The sequence below is a fragment of the Ursus arctos genome, unplaced genomic scaffold (genome assembly GCF_023065955.2).
Source record: "Ursus arctos isolate Adak ecotype North America unplaced genomic scaffold, UrsArc2.0 scaffold_15, whole genome shotgun sequence".
In the NCBI taxonomy this organism is placed as follows: Eukaryota; Metazoa; Chordata; class Mammalia; order Carnivora; family Ursidae; genus Ursus; species Ursus arctos.
The window spans coordinates 41733894-41761451 of record NW_026622819.1 but is presented as its reverse complement, the minus strand read 5'-3'; the positions used below and the strand labels follow the sequence as shown (position 1 = coordinate 41761451).

The 27558-nt window shown below is 49.8% G+C and overlaps 1 protein-coding gene across 2 annotated transcripts; it reads left to right on the top strand.

The window, feature by feature from the left end:
* The first annotated feature begins 4211 nt into the window (after window positions 1-4211).
* SPARC (secreted protein acidic and cysteine rich) lies at window positions 4212-27426 on the top strand. 2 transcript variants are annotated; one of them, XM_026510823.4, is made up of 10 exons: window positions 4212-4584; window positions 14466-14535; window positions 15816-15878; window positions 16435-16522; window positions 18013-18134; window positions 20125-20245; window positions 22114-22247; window positions 23158-23306; window positions 25605-25753; window positions 26212-27426. In XM_026510823.4, exons 2-10 carry the CDS (start codon window positions 14479-14481, stop codon window positions 26238-26240), a joined length of 912 nt encoding a protein of 303 aa, XP_026366608.2. In that variant the 5' UTR covers window positions 4212-4584; window positions 14466-14478; the 3' UTR covers window positions 26241-27426. The 2 variants fall into 2 exon arrangements, with proteins under 2 accessions (XP_026366608.2, XP_057168261.1); XM_057312278.1 differs by having other exon boundaries at window positions 4466-4584; window positions 25605-27426.
* Window positions 27427-27558: the final 132 nt, after the last annotated feature.

Genomic DNA, 27558 nt, shown 5'->3' with positions numbered 1-27558 from the left:
ATTTTACATGAGCAAGGGGACTTTGAGGATTAAGGGTTGTGAGATGGGAAGATTACCACAGATGATCCGATGGGCCCAATGTAATCCCAAGTCTTTGTAAGAGGGAGGCAAGAGAGGCAAAGTCCAGAAACAGATGCGATAAGGAAGGGAGGTTGGAGTGTCATTGGACAGGACACCAGCTAAGGAAAGCAAGTAGCCTCTAGAAGCTGAAAAAGGCAAAGAAGTGGTCCTTCCCTTATGCCTTCAACGCCTCGATTTTAGGACCTCTGACCTCCAGAACTGTTAAAGTAATGAATGTGTGTTTTAAGTCACCAAGTTTGTGGCAATTTATTACAGCAATAAGAGGAAATGAATACACTACCTAAGTGTCTATATTAAGTGAAGATTAAATGGGATAATGGATAGAAAATGTTTGGCCCAGTGTTTGCTCAGTCTTACTGGAATTATTATCTTTCTTCCTCCTTCAGGACCTGGTCCCCCAGGGGTCTTTGGGTTTCCACACACACAATTTGTCAATCTTCCTACCTGGAAGGCTCATTCAGGATTTATGGCCTGGAGATCTGAAGCACTGAGCTTCTGACCCTGTTTCTGATGTAAGGCCTTAGGGGATGTTTCTTGGCACGGTTTTTATTTACTTAACTTTCTGCTTGGTCTCTTTCCTTCTTACCAGAAACCAAATCAACAGACACCCTGATCTATTTCCAGAGTTCAGACCTCTTGCTCCCTGTCCAGGTACTGCTGTTCATACGTGGGAACGCTGGTTGCTCACTTGGCCCTAGTCCAGCTCCAGAGATGGTCTCCCAGGTGGTGCAGGTGACAGAGACTTTGGAGTCTGGCAGAAAGACAAGCAAGTTCTTGGTGGGGTTGAGAATCTGCCTCTGGGTCAGGGGTCAGGAGACCTGGCTCTGAGCTCCAGCTCCCCTCAGTTTACCCATACCTACAGTATAAGTTGTAAGCCCTACCCTGACTCCCTCACCGGACTGCTCTGTCACTCACTGAGATATTACACGAAGAAATAAACTTAGAATGGCTGAAAGGGTATAAAAATGGTAGGAATGAAGAGGAGAAAGAGGAAGGAGAAAAGAAAGAGGAACAGGAGGAAAAGGGGGATCTCCAATGATTGGCAGTTCTAGGCACACTTTCAGTTACTTGAAGAGGCCAACCTCTCCCTGCCCCAGGGTCTTGGCATTTATTCTCCCCTTGCTGGCAATGTTCCTCCTGCAGCCCTTCTCACTGACTCACCATCAACTTTTCTCTCCAAGTTTGCCTCTTCCAAGAGGCCTACCCTAACTATGCTATCTGAAGTAGTCCCCCCATTACGTTTTCGTTTTCATTTTATCCTCTTTCTCTCCTTCATAGAATTGATCACAACCTGAAACAGGTTCATTACCCGCCTTAGGTGTTAGAATGTCTCTGTCCTACTTACTGCTGTTTCCCCAGTGCAGTGGAGTCAATAAACAGATGAGGGAGGGAGCTGATAAGCTGATGTTCTGGACATATAGAGAGCCTGAATGTCAGGCACCCTGTGGGTTTTCCCAAGGCAGTGGCTAGTAAAACACCCTCGACTTCTTAGGCTGTAACTGGGTGCTTGGGTCAGGAAGGGCAAGGTCAAGGTGGAGTAGGTAATACCTAGAAAGCAAAGCTGGAGAATGGCTGGACGGGGTGGGAGGGGAGGCAGCGAGGACCCCAAGGTCATTTTTCAAGCTGATGTTGAGTAAGCAGCATTCTCAACTAAGAAGAGGGGTACCAAATTGTGTGGTCTAGGGTCCACAGATGTCAGAGCTGGAGGGAAATTTAGGAGGAGGTAGTGTTGTGGTTGAGCACTTGGGGTCTGGTATCCCTCAGCCCTGGCTTTGAATCTCTGAACTGTCACGTGCTGGGTACCTGGGCTTGGGTATACTATTGAGCTGATCTGAACCTCATTTTCCACATCTATAAAATGGGGAGGATAAAAGTTCCTATGTCATAAAGGTTAGATCTGAAAATATATACAAAGGACTTAGTTCAGTGTGTTTAATAAATTCTGGTTTGTAAACTACTATTATGCCGTCCAATCTATTTACAAACAGAAAAGGTGTAGCTCAGGTGGGGGAGGAGATGAGCCCAAAGTCATTCACTGACTCAGTGGCAGAGCAGGGACTCACACCCAGGTTGGCCACACCCGGCCCAGTTGCACTTCTTTCCCTTCCTCTAAAGCCCTTGGTGGTGACAGGACCACCAGTCTCAGTCCTAGCAGTTTCCCTTCCTAGGTCAAAGTCATCCTGCTTCAGAGACTCCTGCTTCCCCAAGGGTGCTCTTACCCTAGACATAAAATCTACCTAGTTTTCCTCGGGGGGATCCTGGCTCAAGGTAACCCCACGGGTGCCTATGAGTGGCCCCTGAATGGGACCTCTGTTCCGGAGTGTTAGCCTAGCTCCAGCCAGCTTTCCAGTTCCTGAAGCACAGGCCACATGGGAATGGTTCCATTGGCTCATTCTCATCAGAAACATTATCTTAGTTTATAAAGAAAAAACACAACACTTAAGTTAATTTTAGTCCCCACGATGCTTGGGAGCTATAGCAACCGATCGTATAAAAATATGCAGCTGTCCAGATGGCGAAACATATCTGAGGAGTCTGCCTGGCAGCCTGGATTGAGCAGCCAAGGCAGAGCATCAGCTCTTGGCCCCTGGATCAGGGAGAGGCTTTGGGGAGCACGAGGAGCAGAGGTCCTTTCTTGGATTCCTGACTAGTGCCTTTGAGAATCTGAAGAAAGCCATGGGCCTTCTCTGCAGAAAAATGTGCAGACACCCAAACTTTCATGATCAATTTTTGTAGGTTTGAGGGTCTTTGGAAGACTAGTGTTGGGCACTATTCCAGGCTGGAATGCTATTAGAAGACAACCCCCTCATTGAGTGAATGCCAGCTCTGTGTTGACCGCTGTTCTAGACACTTCGAGCATTGCAGCAAATATGACATGTGATTCCCTGCTCTTGTGGATCATTCGTCTGGTGGGGGAGACAGTTTCTGAGCATGACAAATGCCAGGAGGAAAGAAAGACCTGTGTAAGTTGGTGAGAGAAGCAAGGAGGCTGATTCTGGTTGGGTGGTCGGGAAAAGGGTGTGCTCTTCTAGGAGATGACATAATAACAGAGACCTGAATGATGAGGAGAGACCAGGCACAGGACATTCAGATAAACTACTGGTCTTGGCAGAGGTAAGAGCAAGTGCAAAGAACCAGGGGTAGGAACCAGGTTGGGGTTGTTGAAAAACTGAACAGAGGCCAGTGACCTGAAGTAGAGAGAGCAAGGAGGAGAGGATGGCAAGAGGCAAAGGCCATACCATGTGGAAATTTATGAGAGCGTTCTCTGTCTTCCCCTTTCCATGTTGTTCAAGCCAAATCATGCTTCCAGAGCCACCTATTCCAGCAAGCCTTCTCCACTGCTCCAATCCAGGCATCCCTCCACTCTGAACCCTGGGATAAACATCAGAGTCTGTACCACTCGTGTGAGTGGGTGTATGCATAAGGCGTGCCCTCTTGGCAAGATCCAAAGCTCCTGCAGGACAAGGACCAGATATGAATTCTCATGTCTCACAAAGTTCTAGGAATGCACTCACAAACATTCATACATTCATCAATATTCTCATAAAGTTTCAACCAAGACCTGTTGCACCAAGAAGTTCACGCAGCATAAGAATGAACCAAGTTGAATTGTGGTAGACTCAGCCTGCCTAGACCCTTTAAACCAGGTGATCTTGGGCAAGCGACTTAGCCTCACTGAGCGTGTTTCCTTATTAGTAAAATGGGCACAATAACAATATCTAAGTCAAGGGGTTGCTGGTGAAGAATATGAAGTCTCAGTAAGCCTCGGCTATTGTTACTTCTATGATTACTATCATTGGTCACCGTATCTGTTCTCTACTGATGACACAGACTCCCCAGCTAGAAAGCAAATCTCTTAAATGTCTATTCGTGGTGCAACTAGAGTCAGAGTTGTTATTTTTAGATCACATCCCCCATCATCAGCGATGATGCCACCAGAGGCAGCTTCTCTTGTCTGTACAGAGGCGAGTCTTGGCTTTGCCTTTGTCACAGTCCCCTGGAACTGGCAATGCCCTCCTCAACATTGCCTCATCTTGTAAAGATCACTGGTCATGAAGTCAGGACACTTGGGCCTGGCTCTGCCCCTGGGGGCCTTTGGGTAATCCCTTACCCCTTCCAAGCTTCAGTTCCCCTCTGAACAAGGAAGAGGTTGTTCCAGATGATTCCTGTGGACCCTTCCAGCCCTGGCACTCCATGAGTCAGTGTTGGCAGCAGCCCCAGAACCCATGAGGCAGGCAGGGTTGGGGAGCCTGGTCAGGACAGCCCACCACAAGGAGAGGAGGAGAGAAATGGAAGACCTAGCCTGCTTTGGCAGTGGAGAGAAGGGGGAGGGGGAGAAGGAGGAGACAGAGGAGCAGGAGGAGGGACCGAGGGGTGGAGGGGAGACAGACCCAGCCCAGAGCTCCGAGTGGTTTCCTGTTGCCCGGCTCTAAACCCTCCACATTCCTGCAGACCTTCACACTGCCCAGAGCGCACTCCGCCAGCCGCCTGCCTGCCACTGAGGTATGCACAAGCCCTGCCCGGCCTCTCCCTTCTCTGGTTGCTCCGCCCCGACCCCCTAGTTCACTCCTGCAGTTTGTGTACAGAAAGAGGAGCTGTGCTGGGAGGTCTCTGGGTCAGGGACGGGTGCTCATCTCCTTGGGCTCCATCACCGCTCCCACTAAGGGCAGGAGCCACGGACCCACTGCCTGTTGCTTTTCAGGTGGTATGACTTGGTCTCCCTTTAAGGTTTGCAGAAAATCATCTCATTGTGTTTTTGGAAGAGTGTTTTCTCTCTCTCTGTCTCTCTCTGTGCCCACCTCTCTGGTTTCAGAGGCTGCCGGCTTAGCCTCTGGGCTCCCTTGCGCAAATGTGGCAGCCTGCTTTCCTAGGAATCTGATCTGGTCACAGCTGCACGGGGACGGCTGGTAGCCAGCGTCTGTCGTGCTCCCCATTCTAGGAGAAGACTTCCTAGACTTGGTTTTCAGTCGGGGGTTCTGTTTTCCAAAAGGAACTTCACATGAATGATAAATTGATCTCTGGAAGGCCAATGGGGGGTCTCCCTTGAATCAGCACCCCTGGGAAGGCTCCTGTTTCCCTGGAATTCTCCCCCACTGACCCCTCCCCCTTCAACACACGCACTCTGAAATAGCACCGTCAGACAGTCACTCCTAGGTTAGGCATTGTCCCCAGCCGGGGCTGCCTGGGTGTAAGCACAGGAACTCACTGGCAGTAGTGCTTAGTGTATGTAGATCTGAAAACCCCAAACATCTGAAATCATTCAACCAAAGCTCTGGGTCCTCTGGGATGCTGGGTGTGGTGGAGGATGTTCCAAGAAGGAGAGAAGGGGGAAGGCAGGCCAGAGAGAGTCCCAGGACAACCTTCTCACACCTCCTTGTTTAGAAAGCCTAAACTCTACATGGAAATGGTGTCTAGCCTCTTAGGATATTAAGTCCTCTTTGGACACACTCTTTCCTGTCTTTACCTTCGTTGGCTCCTTTGGCTGGTTGGTGAGTGGACTTCCTGGAGTCTGAGGGACACCAAGGGAGAAGGGGGGACTGAGATGAAGCATGTCCTCAAGGAAGCCCAGTCTGCCCAAGAGAGAACAGAGAGGTTCACATTTTCCTCCAGAAAGGACAGCATTCTACACAGAACACAGGGAACATGTTATTGCTAGCAATTCTCTACGGTTAAATTTCTATCTTTTGCAAGTGCTGATGGGAGAGTGAGAAACAAATAAGAAGTAGGTTGGCAGACTTAAGGCACACATTCTATGTGCTGTCTTAGGTAAGTAAGTCCTTTGAACTTAGTTTCCCTATCTGTAAAGGAATAAGGTTGGACTTGATGGTCTTTGGGGAGCCTGACATCATCTGAAACTTTCAAGGGAAAGTCTCTTAAACCAGAATCCAGACTGGCCTTTGAATGGGCTTTAAGACATCTGCAAGCCACTTAAAATTGTGTGTATAGTAGTAATAGTAGTAGTAGTAGTAGTGTGTGTGTGTGTGTGTGTGTGTATGAGAGAGAGAGGGAGGGAACGAGAACAAGAGGTATTCACAGCCTTTAGTCTTAAGATATACTCAAATGGATGTACTTCCCAAAGAGCCAGAGGGCATGACGATGTGGGAGATGGAGTGTGGGACTGGAAGCAGATGTATATTTGCAGGAGGATAAACAAGTTTGAAAGGGAGTGGTTGGGGGAAGAGAGGGTTAACTCACAGGGCTCAGCTGCCACATCGACAAAGCCTGAAGCAAAGGGAGGGGGAAGGGGGGAAGGGGTGCCTGGAGAAGGAATCAACTTTTGAAACTTTCTCCAAGTCCCACCCACAGAAAGGCTCTTCTTTGCCATGACTCACTCTGGGAGGAATGTGAGTTGCCACGGTAACCTTTTTTTCAGGGTCTCTGCCTGCTGGCTGGGAGGGGACACGGAAACTCTCAGACCTCAGACTCACTCTGAATGTTCCCCACCCCACTCGATCCCCAAATACCAGGATGGCAAACTCTAGGTCCTGCCCTGCTGATCTCCCAGGATCCCAGGGGCAGCCGTGGGGCTGTGATAAGCCTCCCTGACCCGGTGTTTGAAGACCTAAGTTTTAGTTGCACTGCTGTTTGGGAGGTGCCATTTGACCTTGAACTAATCTATTCTGCTTTCTGAGCCCCAGTTTATTCCTTGGTTAAAGAGCAATAACAACCGTCAGCTTGAAGGGGTATGGAAGAAATGGGGTGATACGCAGGAAGCACTTGGCACATTGTGGCCCCCAATCCCCCCATGCAGTGGGTTTTTAGAACTGATAAACTTAAGGCATCCAAAGACTTGGTGAAATCATTTCTAGCTTTTTCGTCTGGCAGCTCTATCATCTTGGGGGTTGTGTATAACTTCTCTTTATTGAAAGTGCTAACAGGCACATTTAAACAAAATAAATGTTGTTTAAATCCATTTTGACGCGGGCACCTTCGTATTTCCCAAGGGTGTTATACCCTCCAGTGTGAAAAGAGCATTGGCAAAGGCGACGGTAGAGGCAAGTCATAACTCACAGTGAGTGACATTGGGTAAGACCCTTCCCCTTTCTGGGTCTCCGTTTCCTAATCTGTTAAATGGGGAATCTAGATGGTCTCCAGGGGTCCTTTAGGTCTGAAGTCCTGCAAACTGAAATCCCAGAGGTTGCTTTCATGAGAAGAAATAGCTGGCCCATGTTTTTAGCCCCTGCCCCCCTAGTTGGAAAGGAAAGGAGAGAGGAGGGGCTAAGGGATCTTGGGTTGTGTAACAGTCCTGCTAAAATCTTTATCCATCTGTAGAGATTTGTCAACCAATAGCAAATAAGCTATAAATAGGAAAGGATGGTGGAGAAAAGGCAAGAGCTCAGGATGTGAGGTAAACAGGAGACTATTTGGTTTTCAAGGTTACTTAGATAGGTAGCCAAGTGTGCAGAGATCAACGGGGACGGACGCAAACCCACAAGGATGTAGACTGTAAACATTGATTTTACCAACAGGCACCCACTAGCACAGCTAAAAATAAATGCCTCCATACGAGCGTCAACGCAGAAGGTCACGCTCTCACACGCCTCCCCCTGAGCCATACGTTGACTCACAGACAAGTTCCAGGTATACGTCTTGATGCACATACAAACCCTGGGGCTGACTTGCATGGGCCCAGACAGACAGATGCTGAGCCAGGTGGACACTCAAAGACAGATACGAGGCTTCATGCAGAGGTCCTCAGGCCATAGGTCACTGTGATAGACACACTACCAGGTGCACAGACGCGACTGCCGTTTGTAGCCACACGCAGATGTGCAGAGCCAGACATAACTGCAGGTTACGACGGGGAGGTAGACGTGTTGTACACACACAGGACCAAATCACTGGCTGTGCTTTACAGATAGAGAAACTGAGGATCAGAGAGGGAGGATAATCACTGAAGGTCACACAGCCAACTGCTGTCTGAACCTAACTTCCGGATGTTCAGAAATGTCCACATGTTCACTTTTTTTTTCTTTTTTTGATGATTTTCATCTGGTCGCTTCGGTTGCACGCCTGTACACTTCTGTCTATAGGCGACAAGGCCTGTGGATGGTCAGTGACAGCAGTACTTTCTCTCTCTTTGCTGGTCAGTGTGGCCTATCCCAGCCCGCAGAGCTTTGCCATGAGGGCAGCACGATGCCGGCTTATAGATGGCTGCTGGTATGCTTCCTCTGCTCTTCCCCTCACCCGTCTTTAAAGGAGGAAAGAGAGGGCTAGAGCTGAGCTTTCGGCCTAACCTGGGGATTAATGAAGCTACTACCTTTTCTCTACAGCACAGAGCCTGGATCCTGACCCCAACCCTGAACTCAGGGATGGCTGGGCTGGGCAGAGCCAGAGCCAGCAAGCAGTGACTTGGCAGAATTATTTAGAAAAGCAGCCTCCTCTTATCCAGGAGGAAGAGATGTCTTAGACAGGAAATTAGCTCTACCCTAACTTCTCAAGACATAGAGCTTGGTGTCTATAGAAAAAATTATGGATGGAGATACCAACTCTATCCAGAACTGGGTTCTTTCTTGATAGTAACCTATCTCATCTGGGGATCCCTCTGGGTCATCTTATATTAGTTATGGCATTAGGACCCCAGACTGATCAGAAGAGAAAAGAAACAGAGCAAAACAAGGTGAACATCTGGATGTTTCTGAACATCTGGAAGTTTAGCACTGATACCAGCCTCCTGTGTGACCCTTGAGTGAGTTATTTCCCTCTCTGAGCCTTAATTCCTCTATCTCCAAAATTGGGAGCATGGCAAAGAGGTTTTACCTGGCTGGACAAGACCAGTCCATTGGTAGTGGCTACGAGAAGAACCGCGTTCAGGATTCAGATGCCACCCTGCACTTTAGGGGAAAAGGTCATGTGATCGATTAGTAATGTCTGCCACATGCACTGCAGGAGCAGGTGGAGAAATTTTCACCATGTAGTTGCTATCTTTGGTATGTGACAGCCTGGATTCTGATGTTCTTTCTCATCCCCTCCATTTGTGGTCACCCCGATGCAGCAGTGGCCCCTAGAGGGAGCCAAGGAGGAAAGCCTGAAGCTCCACCCTGGGCCTCTCCTAACCACTGTGAAATAGTGAAACGTGGCAGCTTAGATGCCTGTATGGAACCTCAGTTAAGCTGATCCTAGTCCCAAACTCCAGGGCTGCCTTGGAGTTGCCCCAGAACTTCTTCACTCCTAGGCTTGGGCACCCATAACACCCTAAAACTTTCCCTTAGCTTCTTCCCTTCTGGCAAGAAATGCTAAAATTGGAAGCAGAGTCAAGGGACAGGTTGGGAGTGGTGATACTCTGAAAGGCTTCTGCCTGAGCCGACTTAGAAAGTAAGGGTTGCAAGAAACCTCAGGGACCACCTTGCCCCAGGGTCTTCAAACTGTATTCACAGGAGAACCTAGAGATGCTCCAAGCCTCTCAGGGGTGTCTGAGTATGGAGGACTTTCAGCCTCATCTCAACTCGCCTTGTACCTGCTTTTGTTTTTTTAATTTCAAGCTGATTCGTTGAACAGATTATAATGAATTCATGTTTCAACAAATGCAGTAGGCTTTTAGCTGCTTCAAATATTGGACTTCGCAGAAGACCTCACTGAAAGAGAGGGCTTACATAATTTTGAACACCACTGATCTAAAACAACCTCCTAATTGTGCAGAGGGGCAGGGCCAGGTGTGGTCCCGGGAGGAGAGGAGCCTTCCCGAAGTTTGCACAGTGAGCTGGGAGCAGCGTTGCCAAGACTGCATCCCATGGACTCACGATGTCCATGTCACGAGACCACCTCCGAGCAGGCTGTGCTTGCTCCCCGACGAGTGCCAGTGTGGTCGCACCAGCTGCGGTGGCGCCTCTCTGGCCTGTCTCGGAACTCCTTCCAAGTCCCAGCTCCCTGGTGAGCCTGGCTCACAGAGGGGGTTCCTTTATTAGCTTCCAGACTTGTTTTTCTCTCTTTGGGCTTGTTTACCAGGAACGTGTGTTTTTGGAACCCTTGTTTCCAAGCCAAACAGTGGGAGAGGGATGCTTGGTTTGCGCCAGCAGCCCAACGAAGAGGCCAGCCTGGGGCCCAGCCTTCGTCACTGTGTTCTCTGGAGGCTGGGAGGGTGTCCCCTTCCCCAAGAGGAGCAATGTCTCCTTTGTTCCACCCCAACACCCTTTCTCCCTGGGCCACAGACAAAGAGCTGGGATTCTTGCCCTGGATCCTTGAGGGGGATGGAGATTCTGGGATCTGCAGATTTTAAGATGCTCTTCCAAACAACATTGTTTACTTCTTGTATTTTCTCAAATAAATCACCCGTGAGCCTTTCAAGGTAGGTGTATTATTTCCATTTTACAGATGGAGAAATGAATTGAGGCCCAGAGAGGGAGAGTCACTTTCTAAAGATCACATGGTTGCTAATTGGCAGAGCGAGGATTTGAACCTGGACATTCTGTCTCCAGAGCCCATGTGCTTACCTTTATGCTACATTGCATAACCATTCTGCATAACCACTGGTTACCTTTATAACTACTCTGATGTGGTAGCCATTACCCACATGTGGCTACTTAAATTTAAATTAATTAAAATGAAATCTAATTAAAAATTCAGTTCATTTACACTAGCAATATTTCAAGTGTTGGGCAACAACATGTGGCCAGTAGCTACCATATATAGACGATGCAGATATTGAATAATTTCATCATCTCCAAAGGGTTCTATTAGACTGCACTGCTCCGTAAACCTCTTTCTACTCAGATTGGATTTGACGATTACAACTCAGATTCTGTGCTTCACGCTCGTAAGAGCCTACGATTGCAAGATTTGCAATACAAAATTCCATAATTCTGAGATTTCCCCCAGTTCTGACAAGGGACTTTTCCGTGTCCAGGGAAAGCCCGAAGGAGGCCCTTTATATTTTGAGGGAGATGAACTGGGGGGCTGGCTGTACTTTTCCATCCCCAGAGTCTTTCTAAAGACAGAGAAGTGACCTCGGCTTCGGGTCCTGCTGGCAGCCAAGGATGGGTTTTCAGCCGTCTCCAGAGCAAATAAAGGCAAAAGGAAGGGACTTGATGTACGGAACAGGGGGAGGAGGCGGTGGTGGGGTGGGGGTGAGCAGTGTCTGCGTTTGATGACCACCAAGCCAAGGGAAACACACCTCGTGTTCCTCCCCTGGCCCAGGCTACTTTCCCTGCACCTCGGGCCAGTTCACAGCCCAACTGGGCTCCATTCAGGTGAGCACCTGGGAGGGAGCAGCCGCCAAGAGAAACTGTGTGAGATGAAGAGCTGGCCAGTGGTGCAACAGGGCTGCCCGGGACCTCATTCAGCCCTGCCTCTCACTCCCTGGGGCTCTCGGAAGATTTCCTCCCCTCTCTGGGCCTCAGTCTTCCCACCTGCTCTATGGAACAACAAGACACTCCTTGAGCCTCCAATGGGATGCTCAATTGTCAAAACACTTTGGAAAGGATAGACATAGGCATCATCACGAGCTAAAGGGATACAAAGGAGGGAGTTTTCATTTAATACTAGTCATTTCTACAAAGCTGTTGAAATTTTCACTAGGCATACCAGATCTATGTTTGATTGGCAATGTGTTCCAAATGCTGGGGTTTGACTCCATGTTCTGAGCTCTCGGGGGTTGTTGTTGCACCCCCTGAGCTGTGCCGGATGGGTGCCAGACCTGTTTCAGAGAGCCTCAGGAGGGATCCTACACATGTGTAGGAAGTATGTCCGTGCAAGAAGAACCATCTAGCTGTTCCCCTTGACTCTCATCCCATCATATGGAGGGAAAGGGTTCTGGGACTGGTAATGGAGCATTGGGCACTGGGCAGAACCCCAGATTTGGAAAATAACTCTTTCTCTAAGATTTCGGCTCATTTTCTTAACACTGTCGCTTTCTGCCTTCTCCTTCACTCCCACACCAGATGGAACATAATCCCTATTAGGCCCAACCCAATTCCATGAGAAGGGAGTTTGTCAAGGCAGTTTGACTTGCAAGAGGCCTGAATGTTGCACGATTTCCTGCTCTCAACCACAGTCTCATCGGGAAAGTGGGACTAAAGGCCCTCCCTTGCCTTGTCTGCCAGTGTGTCAGAGGTTCCATGAGGACAGCATGTATGTGAGGCCTTTAGACACGAAAAACACTACAAGATTTAGAATTATTTTTTGGTTCTGGCTGCAAAACCAGCAGTGGGAAGGGTGAGTGTGTCACTGGAAAAGAAGGGCAGGAAGCAGGGGGAGAAAGGACATACAAAAAAGCTGACCAGAGCTGGCCAGAGAGGGGGGAGCATGGTCAGAGGGGGGAGCAAGGTTGCTCTGCTCAGATGAAGGACACAGACTCTGGTGATGTTGGTCTTCCTGGCTCTTCAACCGGAAGCTTATTACATTTCCAGTCCTAGCAGGGTAGACTAGTAAAGTCCATGACATGACTTCTGTCATTGAAGCCCAGACAACACCTTTTTGTGTATCTAGCTACCAGTCTCACTCTGCCCCTTTGACTTCAATCAGTCTCAGACAAGTCCTCCATTGATGCTCTCTCTCCTGTTCCATTCATAAAATCATAGGCCCGGGTTGTCTTGCTTATATCTTCCAAATGGGAAAGCAAGCAGGGAGATTTTTCCACCTCTAGGCCCGGGAGTGAACAAGCAGACAACTGTGTGGAACAGGAACATTCGAACAACTGCCTAGAAAGGGAAGACTGGACTCCTCTGGGAGTCGGAGCCAAGGTGAAGCAAGGACAGGCCCCCAGGCTGATTCCTCTCAATTTCTGTTAGTTTCATTTCATACACATGCCATGAAATAGGAGGTGAGGTTTTGTGTCTATTTTAATTCAATAAAGGGCCAGTATGAAGTCTACTCTTCCTCTGCCTGTTTCTACTGTTCAAATCCTATAACCCAAGTGAAGAGTGGTTGTGCCACAGGCGATGATACATGCCAATACCAGCATGTGCCTGCAACATTTTAAAGGCATTTTAAGAACCCAGCCTACAACCTCAAAGTTTACCTAGTCTAACCCTCACAATAGTGGAAGGGGGACAAGGTCTAGAGAGGACAAGTGATTTAACCAATACACCCAGACAGTTTTGAGGCGGGTCAGGGACACCTGGCATTTAATTCCAAGCCGAGTGTTTTTTTCCATGATGCCAGGGTACCACCAAGGTGCTTGGTCAGTTGAATAGTCTTGAAAAGAACTAGGGATGATGAGCCCAATATAGAAGTTTGTGGGGGCAAAAGAGGGAAGATATGGCCACTGGTCACCTTGACAAAATGCTTCTCCGGGGCCAAGGGTGCACTCTTGTTTTGTGTAGCCACAGGAGGAGGCACAGAGTAGACCAGAAGTTTGAGGGAAGCACATTTAGATCCATACAAGGGATAGCTTTCTAAAGTTATTTGGAAATCGAAGTCCATCTACTGAGAACACGAAATAAAATGTCCTCACTACAGTTCTTCTGTGAGAGATGGCAGTGAACCATCAGAGAAGATTCTATTCCCAAATCCCTTGCAGTCATGAGATTTCTGGAGCGAAGAGCTCAGCATCTGGAGAGTGAGGTCTCAACAGTGACCAGGGCAGAAGAATGTTCTAGATCTCAAACAACATCCTTTAGCTGTGAAGGGGAAAGAGGAGAAAACATGAACACATGCAAGTATTTGGATAGTTTGCCTAGAGGATTCAGATAAGTGCTGTCCCTTCTGAGTAGAGCACAGAAAAATGTGGCTACCCTCGAGTTTCCACTGGTCACACTCCAAGACTACTGTTCTTTGTTTTAGAAGGTAGATCTCATTGTCTCAAACTGGCAGGAGGTTTCTGCCTATTAACTCCCCCCCCTTCTTTCAGAGGGGGTAGGAAGGAGGAGGAAAAGGAAGAGGAGGAGGGTTAGGGGGATGAGGGAAAAAAAAAAGAGAATCCTAGAACGTTAGGGATTTAAGGGCCCTTGAAGATGATCTGGCTCAGGGTCGCCCAAGCTTGACTAGTTAGCCAACCACCTTTGTTGAACCACTATTTAAAAACTTCAATAAATATACTGACAAAAGAGACTTTATATCTTTACCATAAATGGAAAAATCTTAGTCTTCTGTCATAAATGGAAGGAAGCTACAAAAATAAACACAAAGAAGTCAAAACAACTTCATTGAATTCCAGCTGCATATAGTTTCCTGTGGGGGCTCTGAGCCAGAGGCCTGCTCTGTTACAAAGGAGATAGATGAGTGCTAGAAAGGTATTAAAGACATCTAGCACCAAACTGAGGCTTTCTGTTTGTACAGTTGGAATTGGAAGAGAATTGAGTAGAAGCAAATTTTTCTTGCATCTTTCACTATAACTTAACATGCACCATCTAAAATTACCTTGCACATGACAGGAATTCAGAGTCAGAAGGAGTTCTCCATCAAGAAGACCCCCGTTCACTCAACTCTCAATCTCTGTCCCCCCACAGGGTTCCCAGCACCATGAGGGCCTGGATCTTCTTTCTCCTTTGCCTGGCCGGGAGGGCCTTGGCAGCCCCTGTAAGTACCTCAGGAGCATATCTGCTTGGTCTTCCTCCCACCGTCAGCCCTGGCACCGAATTTGCCGGCCCTGGCTGCTTGGAGGGGTCAGGGACTTCCTATCTCATTATTTGCCTTCTTTTTAAAAAAGGTTTTTTCTTACACTAATAAGCACAGGAGAAAAATTGAGAAGAGGACACTGGATGGAGAGTATGGGGAAGAGAGATTTCCATGTAAGGAGAAAGTGAACAGAGAGGGCTGGTTAGTTTCCAAATCAGTGAGGACTGTTTGGTTGCAAGCAACAGGCTCCAATCTGGCCAAATTAGTGGGGGAAGGGAGACAGGGGCAAATTATAAAATCAAAGGTGTTGGGCAGGACTGGAAAAGGGCAGGTTCAAGATCTGGGAGGTAAGAACAAATAGACGGTCTTGGAGATGTTGCCATCTGAGTGGATCTGCTCCAGCAGTTTCACATCTTGCAAAAACGTGCCAAGAAGATCTAAAAACAATTCAAGGAGAACTGATCTGGTTGAGCTTGGGTCCTCGCCCTGCTTCTTGGCCAGGGGAGTGTGGAGCACCCTGACGGACAGCCAGTCCCTCCAAGACTTGCCGGCAGGGGGCCAGTAGTAGTCATCCAACCCTAAACCCTAAGCCATTACCGGAGGAGAGAGGAAGCAGCATGGGGCAGTTTCTCTCAACCCTCGATTCCCTCATCCTCTCTCCACTAGGAGGTGTGAGTGATGGTAGATTCTGGCAGGAAGAGTCTGCCAAAAGACTGGGCAGGGTTAGCCTTACTTTTAGAAGAAGCCCCAGGTAGCCAGGCACCTCAAAGTTGTATGTTATCTTGCTTCTTCCTACTCCAAGTTGACATGGCAAGAAGGAATCACAAAATCATAATAATAATATCATACTTATGGGGAAGATAGTGGCATCTATTAAAATGCATGATATTCCTGCCCCGTGGGTCTCTGTTTTCCCACTCTAAGCTGAAAGGACTTGGTCTGCATCAGTGGTTTTCAGATTCATAGGAGTTGAAAGCAATGGAAAAGCTTTTCCAAGCTAAATCTTCGATAGATGCCCCAGATATAAAATATATAAAGGGAGGGGGGTGCTCCAGAGTTCTATAGGACCTCTGTGTTCGGCTTCTCTTTTGCCCTCACCACCCCACCCATGGTAGTCCCTGAGGCACAGCCTTGGGGATCTCCAGTGAGCTGCTCTCCTAGCTCTCCCGGCTGGAGGCACTTCGGAGGCAAAGCTGGCCTTGGCCCTGACCTCTCTGAAGCCCATTTTCTCTTCCCAACAGCAACAGGAAGCCCTGCCTGATGAGACAGAGGTGGTAGAGGAAACCGTGGCTGAGGTGGCAGAGGTAGGTGGGTGGGGAGCACAGACCTCCACATTCATTCCCTGGAGAAAACCGGATGGGTGCTGTGGGGTCTCGACCCAGGAACGGGGCATTTGCACACACAGGGCACACACAGCACAGATGTGAATCCCGTCTGTCCCCCAATCCTGACGCATTCCTGAATGCTTCCCAAACCTCCCATGGCACCCTAGAGTTGGGAACTATGATTTTGAAATATTTTATTTTTAAGCTGTGGGACAGTTTTTCTTAGGTGATCACCCACAGTCTCCCCATACATTAAACATAAAGGGGGAGCTGCTGTGGTACAGCTGGCGGGGGTGGTGGGCTTGGTACCCCTCCTATCCTAACACCCCTGGTGGCCTCTGAGGCATCTTGGTGGGCCTGTAAGAATCCATCGAAATTCTGGATTCTGGCATTTGTGCTCCCTGTGCCCTGGGCCTGGCACACCTTTCCAGCTTGTCTCTCCTCTTGTGGGACCTAAAGCTCCAGGCAAGTCCCCTCCAGTGTTTACCCCCTGAGAGTGGGGGCCATTTGACTCACCCTTCTCCCTCCACCCCAGGGACCTGTGGGAGCCAACCCCGTGCAGGTGGAAGTAGGAGAATTTGATGAAGGTGCTGAGGAAACTGAAGAAGAGGTGGTGGCTGAAAGTAGGTCCCTTTCTCGTGTCTTGTCGTATCCAGGCTTTGCCCTCCGCTGCTTGAGCCTGGGGCATGGGGACAGTCTATGTGAGGTTCCTTCCCCAGGAAATTCAGGGTGGGCTTCCCCCTGCAGGGTGGGCTGTGGAGGAGAAAGTGTTGACTGAAAGGTTGGGAATCTTCTCCGGAATCTGGGCATGATCTATGTATAGCCAGGCCGTCTATGCTCTGAGTCAGGAAGGGATGTTTCTAAGCTAGAAATGGCTTTCTCCCCCTTACAGTTATTTGCCCTGATGCCAAAGTTGGATTTCATGTTCCCACTGAGGTCACAGGTCCCATGTGGTCACGGCACTCCTCGAGGACCTCTGTCTTGGCCCATGTCCCAAGTGGGTGCAGACCTGAAGGAACTCCAAGAGTTTTACACTCATTAGCTTATTTGATTTGCACACAGCTGTGAGGAAATAAGGCCTGGGAATCCAACAGAGCTCATAGAATGCTATGTTGGTGCCAGAAAGAGAGAAATGTCTTAGGGCCTCCACCTCCACCCCCACCACCGTGCCGGCATCTCCATCCCACAGCGTAGAGAGGCATCATACCCAAGGGGGTGTTAACAGCATGGACTTGGGAGGCAAAGCAACCTATGTTTGCCTCTAAACTTGTTGACTCCTGCTGAGAGTGCACTCCGACAGCCTGCTTAGTTCTCTGAGCCCCGCTTCCTCATCTCTAACACAGGACTGATGAAGACGGTAGACCCTCATCCCATGGCTGTTGGAGGGTTATGAGTTGAGGCACAAGAGCTCTTGGCCCAGTGCCTGGCAGGGCAGGCATCCAACAAAGAATGACTCAAATACCCCAAATCATGCCTCAGGAGGAAACGGCCAGATTGAGCTGTCATCCTGAGGACACGGAGTTTTTGTTGGAGCAGACGGTCATCTACTGAGTCTGTTCCTTCCCTCCTCCAGGCCCACCCTCATCCGGTGTTTACCAGACACAGCCGGGCTCTATTGTTCAGTGTGGGCCTCAGGGCGCTTCTCCCTTTTCCCTCACGGACACTTAAGTCTGTTTTGCTTGGCCTGGCAGCTGGCTCCCTGACAACAGCTGATTTTCCAAGTCATTCTAGAAAGTTTATTTTATTTATTCTTGAAAGTTTATTTTATAATCCAAAAATGCCTCACTGTCACTGAGGAACAGAGAGCTGAGAACACAGTGGTTACTTCAATCCTCAAGGGAGTTATATGGTATCCAGTGCTCTTGGGTCCCAGATTAAGCCTCAGCTCCCCAAAATGTGCCTGACTCTGACCTCCCACTGAATCTCTAATTCCCAGACTGAGCCAATGTCTCCTTTAAGTGCCAACTGCTGGGCTCAGCAGAAGAGAAAGGAGGACTCGGGGCTGCCTGGAGCCCAGAGTGGGGGCACAGGGGAGGCGTTCTGCCCAAGGATCCATCTGGGTGGGTTGGGGTGGACCCGGTGGTGCTAACTACATGTCCTTGTACTCTACCAGACCCCTGCCAGAACCACCACTGCAAACATGGCAAAGTGTGTGAGCTGGATGAGAACAACACTCCCATGTGCGTGTGCCAGGACCCTACCAGCTGCCCTGCCCCCATTGGCGAGTTTGAGAAGGTAAGGGCCGGGGGCTGGGGGCTCGGGCCCTTGCAAACATGCAATGGCTGCCCAGAACACTGGTGGCTTGGTGGCTCTGTGGGGCAGCTCCAGTCTCAAAATTCCCCTCTTTAGATAGTCACTGAAGGAAGGTACAGGTAAAGCTCTGCCTGTCACTGGGTTTCTCCAGCAACCAGCAAGAATTTATTCAGCACCAGCAGGTTCCCAGCTCCACACCAGATCCAGAAAGGAATACATCAAGAACATCAGACACTGAGATAGGGGCTTTCTCTGCTTGGGAGCAGCCTAGCAAAGCATCAGGTCCAAAAACGTGGGTTCTGGGGTCAGACTGAAGGTTGACTCCATCTCCGCCCTTGTTAGCTGTGAGATCTCAGCCAAATGCAGAACATTTCCAAGTCTCAGCTTTCTCATCTCTAAAGTGGGGATAGAAATAGTCTTTATTTCTTAGGACTGTTGTGGGGATTTGTTAGGTAGTACTTATTACCCAATATATGCTATTTATTTATTTCTTTAAAAGATTTTATTTACTTGAGAGAGAGAGAGCATGAGTAGGGGGAGGGACAGAGGGAGAAGCAGACTCCTCACTGAGAGGTGAGCTCGATGAGGGGCTCGATCCCAGGACCCTGGGATCATGACCTGAGCCGAAGGCAGACACTTAACCAACTGAGCCACCCAGGTGCCCCCCAATATATGCTATTTAAAAAAACCTTTCAAACCCATCCATTCTGCCTCCAATAGGACTCATTTATCCAACCATCCATCCATCTACCCATCCGTGTAATTATTTATTGAGTGTGCACTCATGGCAACCAATATGCTAGTGATGACCTTTTTCAGAACAGCAAATCTGGTAGCAGCATTGTTACCACAACCTCCTATCTGGGTTCTTCATCTTTAGTCTCTCTCTAATACAACTTCTCCTCTGGGCTCCAAATTTTAGCATCATTGTCAATTCTTCCCTCCTCCTTACCCCTTTACGCCCATCCCACTAGTCACCAGTGCCCATCAACTCTCCCTCGGCAGTGATATATAAGCAATTCTAAGGAAGTAGGTACAGGAGATGTGATACAAGGCTCCCTGCCTCCTAACACAGATACTTACTGCCACTGTATTGTTCAGCCCTTGGCACCTCTGCTTGGCCACCCCCATGTACAGAGATTCATTAGGAGGACTCACATGACTCAATGTAGGGTTGTACTCACAGCAAAGACTTCTTACAGTGACATGTTAAACATACACAGCTAAATAGTAATGGAACAAGACATAGGGAGAGTCTGGAGGAATCCATGTACAGGCTTGCTTACTTTCTCCACCTCCACGAGGGGTCTCGCAAAATGCACTTTTTTCCCAGCTACGAAGATGCAGCCACATGGGAGCAACGTTTCTGCTCAGGGAAGCCCATTAGCGACTTAGCACTCCAAGTTTTCATTGAGTGCTGCCTACCACGTACTCAAATTCCAGACTCCCAGAAGGAAAGCAGACGTTCAGCATAAACTGTGTTGTTTGTACAAGCGGTCTAGGCACAGTGAGGCATCCTTATTGTCTGTGGAAAGTTTTATAGCAGTGCAGGGACTTGTTTACCAGCCAAGTTCCTGGGTGCCAGCCAAGGGCCAACAGCACAAGCAGGCCTTTCGAAGCATAACAATCCCAGGCTTTTTGTGTTAATTTTTCCTGTACACTCTGCCTTTTTGCCATTCCCATCTTTAATTCATCCTTTCCAGATCTGCCAGGTTTGTTTTTCCCAATCTCGGCCTGATTCAGTCGTACCTCTGCTCAGAGACCCACAGTGGCTCTCAGCATGGGCTGAACATTGGTCTGGGAGCCCCAAGAGTGGGTTCTTGTTGTAGCTCCACCACTAACTCTCTGTCTGATCTTGGGCTTATCACATTCCTTGCTTGGCCCTTTGTGTCCCCATCTGTGAAATGGGCAAAGATGGTGGTACCAGTGAAGGGCTTTGGGAATGAAGGGGAGATCTCTGCTTTCCCGACAGGTATGCAGCAATGACAACAAGACCTTCGACTCTTCCTGCCACTTCTTTGCCACCAAGTGCACTCTGGAGGGCACCAAGAAGGGCCACAAACTCCACCTGGACTACATCGGGCCTTGCAAATGTGAGTCTGTCCTTGGGTACTTCCAGCCTCCCAGCTCACGGAGAGAGCACTGAGCTGGCACTGATGCTGGCTCTGCCGCCCTCCATGCTGTGTGACATTGGGCAAGTGTCTTCTCTCTGAGCCTCAGGATTGCCATTTATAAAATGAGAGGATTGTCTATGAGTAGCTTTCTCTCAACTCTGCGTTCAGGACACCTTCCAGGAAGGACTGAGCAGTTGTGGAAGCACAAGATCAGGGAGGATTTTTGGAGCCTCTCACTAGCATCCAAGACAACTCACTCTTTTTCTTTAATGAGGGGGATGTTCTTCTATACGGCTAACCCAAATCTTTACTGCTTCAACACTGTAAAGCAAAAATGATGTTCTATCTGGACCTATAAAGTGGTTTTTGTTTTTAACTTTTATTTATTTAAGTAATCTCTACACCCAATGTGGGGCTCGAACTCATGACCCTGAGATCAAGAGTCACGTGCTCTTCTGACTGAGCCAGCCAGGCAGCCCTTGGATCTATAAAGTTTATTTTTAAAATATTTGAATTTGAATGCTTTAAAATATGGGGCATGCCTGTCGGTTCCCTTAGGCGCAGTGCTTACTCGGTGTTGCCATGTCCTTGGCCTTTTCACCCCATCACATTCCTACCTGCCCCCTTGAGACCTGTGATTAATCGCCCTCTTCTAGAGACCTAGGAGTCAGGGGTCTGGGGGAAGGGATGCCAGGATACTGTCTAGCTTTGTTGGTGATGCCAGCTGCAGATTCCACTGGCCCAGGTGAGTCCTTTAGTGCTGGCAGTCTCCTTATCATTTGAAACACCCAAGGCCACAGCCGGTCCTCCCCCAAGATAACACTCATGTTGTGTGTCTGGTACATTCTGGCACCAGATGGCACTGGGGAGAGTCACTCACCTGCTGCAGGTGTGCAGACTGCAGAACGGTGGAGGAGAAAACCAGGTTCTCCTGTGGTCAGCCCCACTCTCCTGGTTATAGGGCCGAGGGTGTGAAATAAGGCACAGGAAGGAGGCCGGGGGAGGAATGGTGGTAGTCTTTGGGCCGTGAGACTGCCAAGGGGCCTTTTACCAGGTGGCTCTTGCTGTCCTCTGCAGCATATTGCTCACTTGCTCCAACTCCTAGTGTGCCCCCCACAGATGCTCCCTTCCATTCCCCAGCTGGTAGTGGAGAAGGTGGTCCTAACCACAGAGGGAAGTGTCCCTAGACTTAGGATGAGGGAAGGACAGGCCTCTAAGCCCTTGGACAACCACATGCCCTGGATGGTGGATGAGCTCTGATAATGTGGCCTTGAGCAAGCCTCATCTCCCCAAGCTGACCTTTAATAAGTCCAACAAGAGGGTGGACTTGGTCTGACATTCTGGGATTCTAAATTCCAAAGATTAGGATAGAATCATTATCACAAAGAAGGTTCTGGTGGGTAAGCAGTCCTGACCTCCCCACCCCAGCTGAGCTGGGCCTATGGATAGATCTTGTTCCTCAGCCTCACAGCTTCGAACTCCTCCCAAAGGTTGGCATCACCAGCATGGGACCTGGGGGCCTTTATTTTCAGGCCTCATTACACAGAGAGATGCAGGAGTCTCTGGGGTGACCCATTTCCTCAGCAGGCCAGATCAGGCTAAGGGAAGAGCAGACATGTCTTTGCGTCTCCATTTGCAGAGCATTCTTCCCTCCACACAATCTGCTGTGCTCACTGTGGTGTGAAGAAACTGGCCCAGAAAGGCCGAGCCACTCACTGTGCCAAGGCCTGATTGAGACGGCTGTAGGAGGAGGCCCCGGGGTGGGAAGTGTGGCCTAGCCAGTATGTTGGCCCTCAGGCATGGAGAGTCCGGGTCTGTGCTGACAACGCTCATGTTTTGGACCCTAGACATCCCTCCCTGCCTGGACTCTGAGCTGACTGAATTCCCCCTGCGCATGCGGGACTGGCTCAAGAACGTCCTGGTCACTCTGTATGAAAGGGATGAGGACAACAACCTTCTGAATGAGAAGCAGAAGCTGCGAGTAAGTGCTCTCTTTCCAGCCTGTTCCAGGGTCGCTGCCTAGCACTGAACGAGATGGCTCCTGGCCCCAGGCTGGCTGAGATCTACAGTCCCATTCCTAGAACTAGGCCCCTGAGGGTAAGCCTACACCCCAGCTCTGACGAGTACCCTTATCCTGGGTGCTGGACACAGACTTCTCACTGCCTTTGGAGGCCAAGAGTACACATTCACTTCTTGAAGACTCTGAGAAGTCCTGTAATGAAGAGACCTGCTGACTTTGTTTAGCCCAGTGTCAAACAAAAGGGGCATAAACAGCCCTATTCCTTTTTCCTTCTGAGTCTGTGGATCTTTTTTTTTTTTTTTTAAAGATTTTATTTATTTATTTGACAGAGACAGAGACAGCCAGCGAGAGAGGGAACACAAGCAGGGGGAGTGGGAGAGGAAGAAGCAGGCTCCCAGCGGAGGAGCCTGATGTGGGACTCAATCCCGGAACGCCGGGATCACGCCCTGAGCCGAAGGCAGACGCTTAATGACTGTGCCACCCAGGCGCCCCTGAGTCTGTGGATCTTAAACTTTACTGAATCTATCAAGCACTGGGAGGACTGATAAAGTGCAGATTCCTGAGCCCCACCTCGGGCCTACAGAATCAGCGTCCCCATGAAACCAGGCCCAGGAAGCTGCATTTTAACACACTCCCCAGCTGAGTTTGATGGGGCAGCTCAATGGAGATAGAACCCTTTGAGATCACCCTGGGCCTCCACTTTTGTGGATGAGATGCTGCTACCCGTCTCCGCCACTTCCTTCCCTTACTTTGAACCAAGGGGTCTTGGCTGGTCTCTTCCTGCTCTGGCCTACTGTCCAAGGTGGAGGGGCCCTGACTGGCCTGGACCGTCTCCCCTGGACCCTTCGTCACATGGCGTCTGCTCTCATAGGTGAAGAAGATCCATGAGAACGAGAAGCGCCTGGAGGCCGGAGACCACCCTGTGGAGCTGCTGGCACGCGACTTCGAGAAGAACTACAACATGTACATCTTCCCTGTGCACTGGCAATTTGGCCAGCTGGACCAGCACCCCATCGATGGGTAAGACCTCTGGCCCTCAGGATCACGGGGGGCTGCTCTGGCTTGTCGCTGGAGTAGACGGAGTCACAGATCAGGGCTGGTAGGCGCACCGGGTCTGGCCGGAAAACGTCTCAGCAGCCTCTGCTGCTCCCAGCCCTGGAGCCCACAGTCTGTGTGGGGGCCGAGACAGGAAGGGCCGGGCATAGGAGAAAAGATGCACACCCGAGGGGAAGAAAGCCACAATGCATTTTCACGCCAGAAGCAGCAGAAGTCAGCGGGAAATGAAAGTCCCCCCTTATCCCTGCGCATGCTGGCCTTGGGTATCCATGAGTTGAGGGAGAGCGAGCTAGGAAGGAGGACAGACTCCATGGGGCAGTGGGGCCGAGGTGGGGCAGCCTGCATGCTCGCGGTCCTCCGGCAAGACCGGAGACCCAGCCCCAACAGGGCAAATGGGCCCTGGGAGTTCTTAAAAAATCCGCAGAGCCGATCACATCCTCACTGCAAGCCCTTGGTTTAATTGTTCTTGCCTCTTGTCCAAATGGTTCTGAAGTGCCGTGCAACTCCACGGAGGAGCAGGCAGGCGCTGTCAGCGAACGAACACTTACTGAGCGTCTATTATGTGCCCAGCGCTGTTCTAGGCGGGGGATTGAACAGTAATCAAAACTGACACGGTCCCTGTCCCTGGGACGCTCACACTGTGGGTGATGATCTGCTTCTCACAATCGAAGGAAAAAGTGAAAAGGCTCCCAGAAGCTGCAGGGGGTGGCTTGCGGCAACGGGAGGCCGCACAGTGGTTGTCACGACCCTCGCCGCAGCTTTCTGATCTCCTCTTGCTGTGCGTTCTTGGAGGAGCATAGAAAGGCGGGCCACCCTGTTTACGTGCCTGGGGGAGCACATTCTGTACAGGGGTCCTCCTCTCTGGAGGCTCACCCCTTGGTCTTGGTCCAGGCTGTGGCCTGGAGCCCGCCCACCCTGTCAGCAATCCCTCGGGGCTGGGGTCTCCTGAGCTCTGGGAAACTCCCTGCTGCTGCTCTCCCAGGCTCTTTCCATGGCTGGGATCCAACTGAGTCACTCACTGGGGAGAGGGAGGAAAAGTCAGGGGGACATCTGGAGCTTAGGCTGAGCAACTGGATCCCATCAAAGAAAGGACCAGGAGAGAGGCTTCCAGCTGGGGCTAGAGGGACTGTGCATCTGGGAAAGTGCTCCAGCCTAGGCCAGGGGATCCATTTGCCCCCTCTTCTTGTCCCAGAGCTACATGGTGACCTTGCCTGAGTCCCTGCCCCTCTTGGGACCTCAGTTTTTCCAATGATATACTATGTAAGGGGAGGGAGTATTCCTTCTAGTTCAAACATTGTGTGATTCCTTCCATAAGTTGGGTGGGGTGAGGGGGTCTGGGGGCTAGGAGAAAATTGGAGTCATGGCGTGGCCCTTGGGGAAGAGTGTTTTAAGGACAACTAGTTGAGGGCTCTGGGAAATGAGGAAAAAATTCATACATGTGCTCTGGAGTCAAAGCTGGCTGGAGGAACATGAATGAAGGACAGTGGGAGAGAAATGAGAAGGCCTCCCTCTTGCACATGATGATATACAAAAATTTAAGCTCTATGAAGGTTTCAGTTCTTTTGACCCACTTGCCAATCCCAGTCCTTTCCCACTTCTCCCCAGAAGGCAGCACTGTTATCATTTTGAAGTATCTCTTTTCAGAGTTGTTTTTTTTTTTTTTAAAGAGAGCATGGGGTGGGGAGGGGCAGAGGGAGAGAGAGAATCTTAAGCAGGTTCCACGCCCAGCACGGAGCCGATGTGGGGTTGGAGCTCACAACCCTGAGATCGTGACCTTAGCCAAAATCAAGAGTCCGATGCTTAACCGACTGTGCCACCCAGGTGCCCTTAGACTTTTTTCTATGCATTTGTAGCTATATAAATGTGTGTCCACCAGAAGCACGCATTGTTGTTTCATAGCAGATTTTGATCTACCAATAGCAGAATATTTTTATTTTAAGTTTCTTTGCCCCGATTCTCAGCCAATTAGGAAACAGTTAAATGCACCAAGAGACCTTTCTTATGAATCCATGGGATCTCAGAACAGGAAGAGCTCTTAGAAATTATGGTCAACTCTCCACCCTTTGATGGTGGGGAAACTGAGGCCCAGAGTGGGGCAGTGTCTGCTCTAAGTCCCATAGCAGGTCAGCAGTACAGCGAGGGGGTAGACCAGGATCCTGGCTTCCTGTTCTGCTTTCGTGTCCTGTCCTGCCACCCCGCGGGGCAGGCTCACTCCCCCGTCTCTCGTGGAGTGTCCTTAGGCCCTCTCCCTCTTGCCTGCAGGTACCTGTCCCACACGGAGCTGGCCCCACTGCGTGCGCCCCTCATCCCCATGGAGCACTGCACCACCCGCTTCTTTGAGACCTGTGACCTGGACCATGACAAGTACATCGCCCTGGACGAGTGGGCCGGGTGCTTCGGCATCAAGGAGAGTGAGTGTCTGAGCAAAGGGGCCACCTTCTTCTCCCCACCTCCCCTCTATTCTCTCTGTCGTCTGTGTGTCCATCCTCTTGGCCCAGCTCTGTTCTCTGTGCCTAGTTAACTCCTTTTTCTGCTCTCCCTGTCTGGGTGGGCCTCACTCTGTCCGGTGGCTTCTTGTTCATCTGCTTTCTCTTTCCCTTCCTCAAGCATAGCGCTCAGTCTGTGCCTAGCACTATTTTGGGAGCTGGCAGGTACCTAGAGAGGGGACGGAAGTGTAACTTGGCAGCGTGTGCAAGTGACAGGAACAGGCCAGGGGCAGGGAGACCGAGGTCCTCAGTCTTCAACTTCCTGGGTGACCTTGGGCTGGTCCCCTGACCCTTGGCCCGGGGATGGGTGGGACCCACCGACTGCTGGGGAAGCCCCCATGGAGGGCTCATTTCTGATTCTGTTTCCTTGTCTTGCTTTGCAGAGGATATCGACAAGGATCTGGTGATCTAAATCCACGCCTCCTTCCGCAGTACCGGATCCTCCCTCTTTGATCTTCCCCTTCCTGTTTCCCCCAATGTTTAAAATGTTTGGATGGTTTGTTGTTCTGCCTGGGGACAAGGTGCTAATATAGATTTACACGAATACATTAACGGTGCTAAAAATGGACATTGTAACCCAAGTCATGACATTCTTAGCGGTAACACAGCTTAGCGGTAACACAGCTGTCAACGCCTCTTGCTCACCCACTAACGGTCTCATTTTTCTCTCGCCATTTGCTGTGCTGCCTCATGTCCTAGTGGCGTATGGGTGGGAACTTTGATCTGCTCAAGTCTGCCTTCAACACATCCTGCATCCTCAGATTTTCTCTCCATTTCTCGGTTTGAAACTAATACTCACCAAGTTAGTCTTTGTGTTCATTTTATTTCAAGGTACTGGCTGCCAGGGGGTCATCCCCGCATGGCCTGAAGGTGGGTAAAGGGAAGTAACAGGCACATGATGCTGGCAAGGATGTTTCTGGGACTAGGGGACTAGTGGGAGAAAGCCCTGCGGAAGCCACCAGCCAGAACCACAGATAACAAGGCTGTCACCCAGAGAAAAGACCTGAGTCTGTGTTAGGAAAACATATCAATTCTCACATAAGCCCAGTTCCTCACTATTCCCCACCCCCTCATTTTTCAGTGCCCTTTCTTTTCATGTTAGGCTGTTTGTCCAAACTTTTGGGAGCCGGGGTGGATCATCAGCTCTCTGGAATCCGCCAGGCCCCTGGGAGGTGGATCACCACACCCTGCAGGGCTTCTCCCCTCCTAGCTGTCTTTGGGAAATGCGGGACTGGGAGGCTGTTTCGACTAGAAAGGCCAACATCAAGAGCGAGGTGTGGAAAATTGTAAAGTAGAAAAAGTGGAGTCGGTGAATTGGTTTTGTTTTGTTTTGTTTTTTTCACATTTGGATAGCTGTCATAAGAGGTCTTTCCCTCGGTTTCTAGCACGTTCCTCCTTTTCTCCCTCTCCCCACCTTTTTTTCTTCTATTAATCAAGAGAAACTTCAAAGTCAATGGGATGGTCGGATCTCACAGGCTGAGAACTCGTTCACCTCCAAGCATTTCATGAAAAAGCTGCTTCTTATTAATCGTACAAACTCTCACCATGACATGGGGAGTTTGACAAATCTTTCAAAATAAAAAGTAACGACTTAGAAACTGCCTTCCTGTGTGATTTTTTTTTTTTTAAGATTTTATTTATTTATTTGAGAGAGAGAGAGATAGCCAGCGAGAGAGGGAACACAAGCAGGGGGAGTGGGAGAGAAAGAAGCAGGCTTCCAGCAGAGCAGG

What these genes read in the sequence shown, in the direction of transcription:
- SPARC (XM_057312278.1), top strand. Translation starts at nt 14,479, where the DNA reads ATGAGGGCCTGGATCTTCTTTCTCCTTTGCCTGGCCGGGAGGGCCTTG. An exon ending in CCGTGGCTGAGGTGGCAGAG is followed by an intron (nt 15,879 to 16,434) that starts GTAGGTGGGTGG and finishes CCTCCACCCCAG; the next exon opens with GGACCTGTGGGAGCCAACCC. An exon ending in CTACATCGGGCCTTGCAAAT is followed by an intron (nt 20,246 to 22,113) that starts GTGAGTCTGTCC and finishes TTTGGACCCTAG; the next exon opens with ACATCCCTCCCTGCCTGGAC.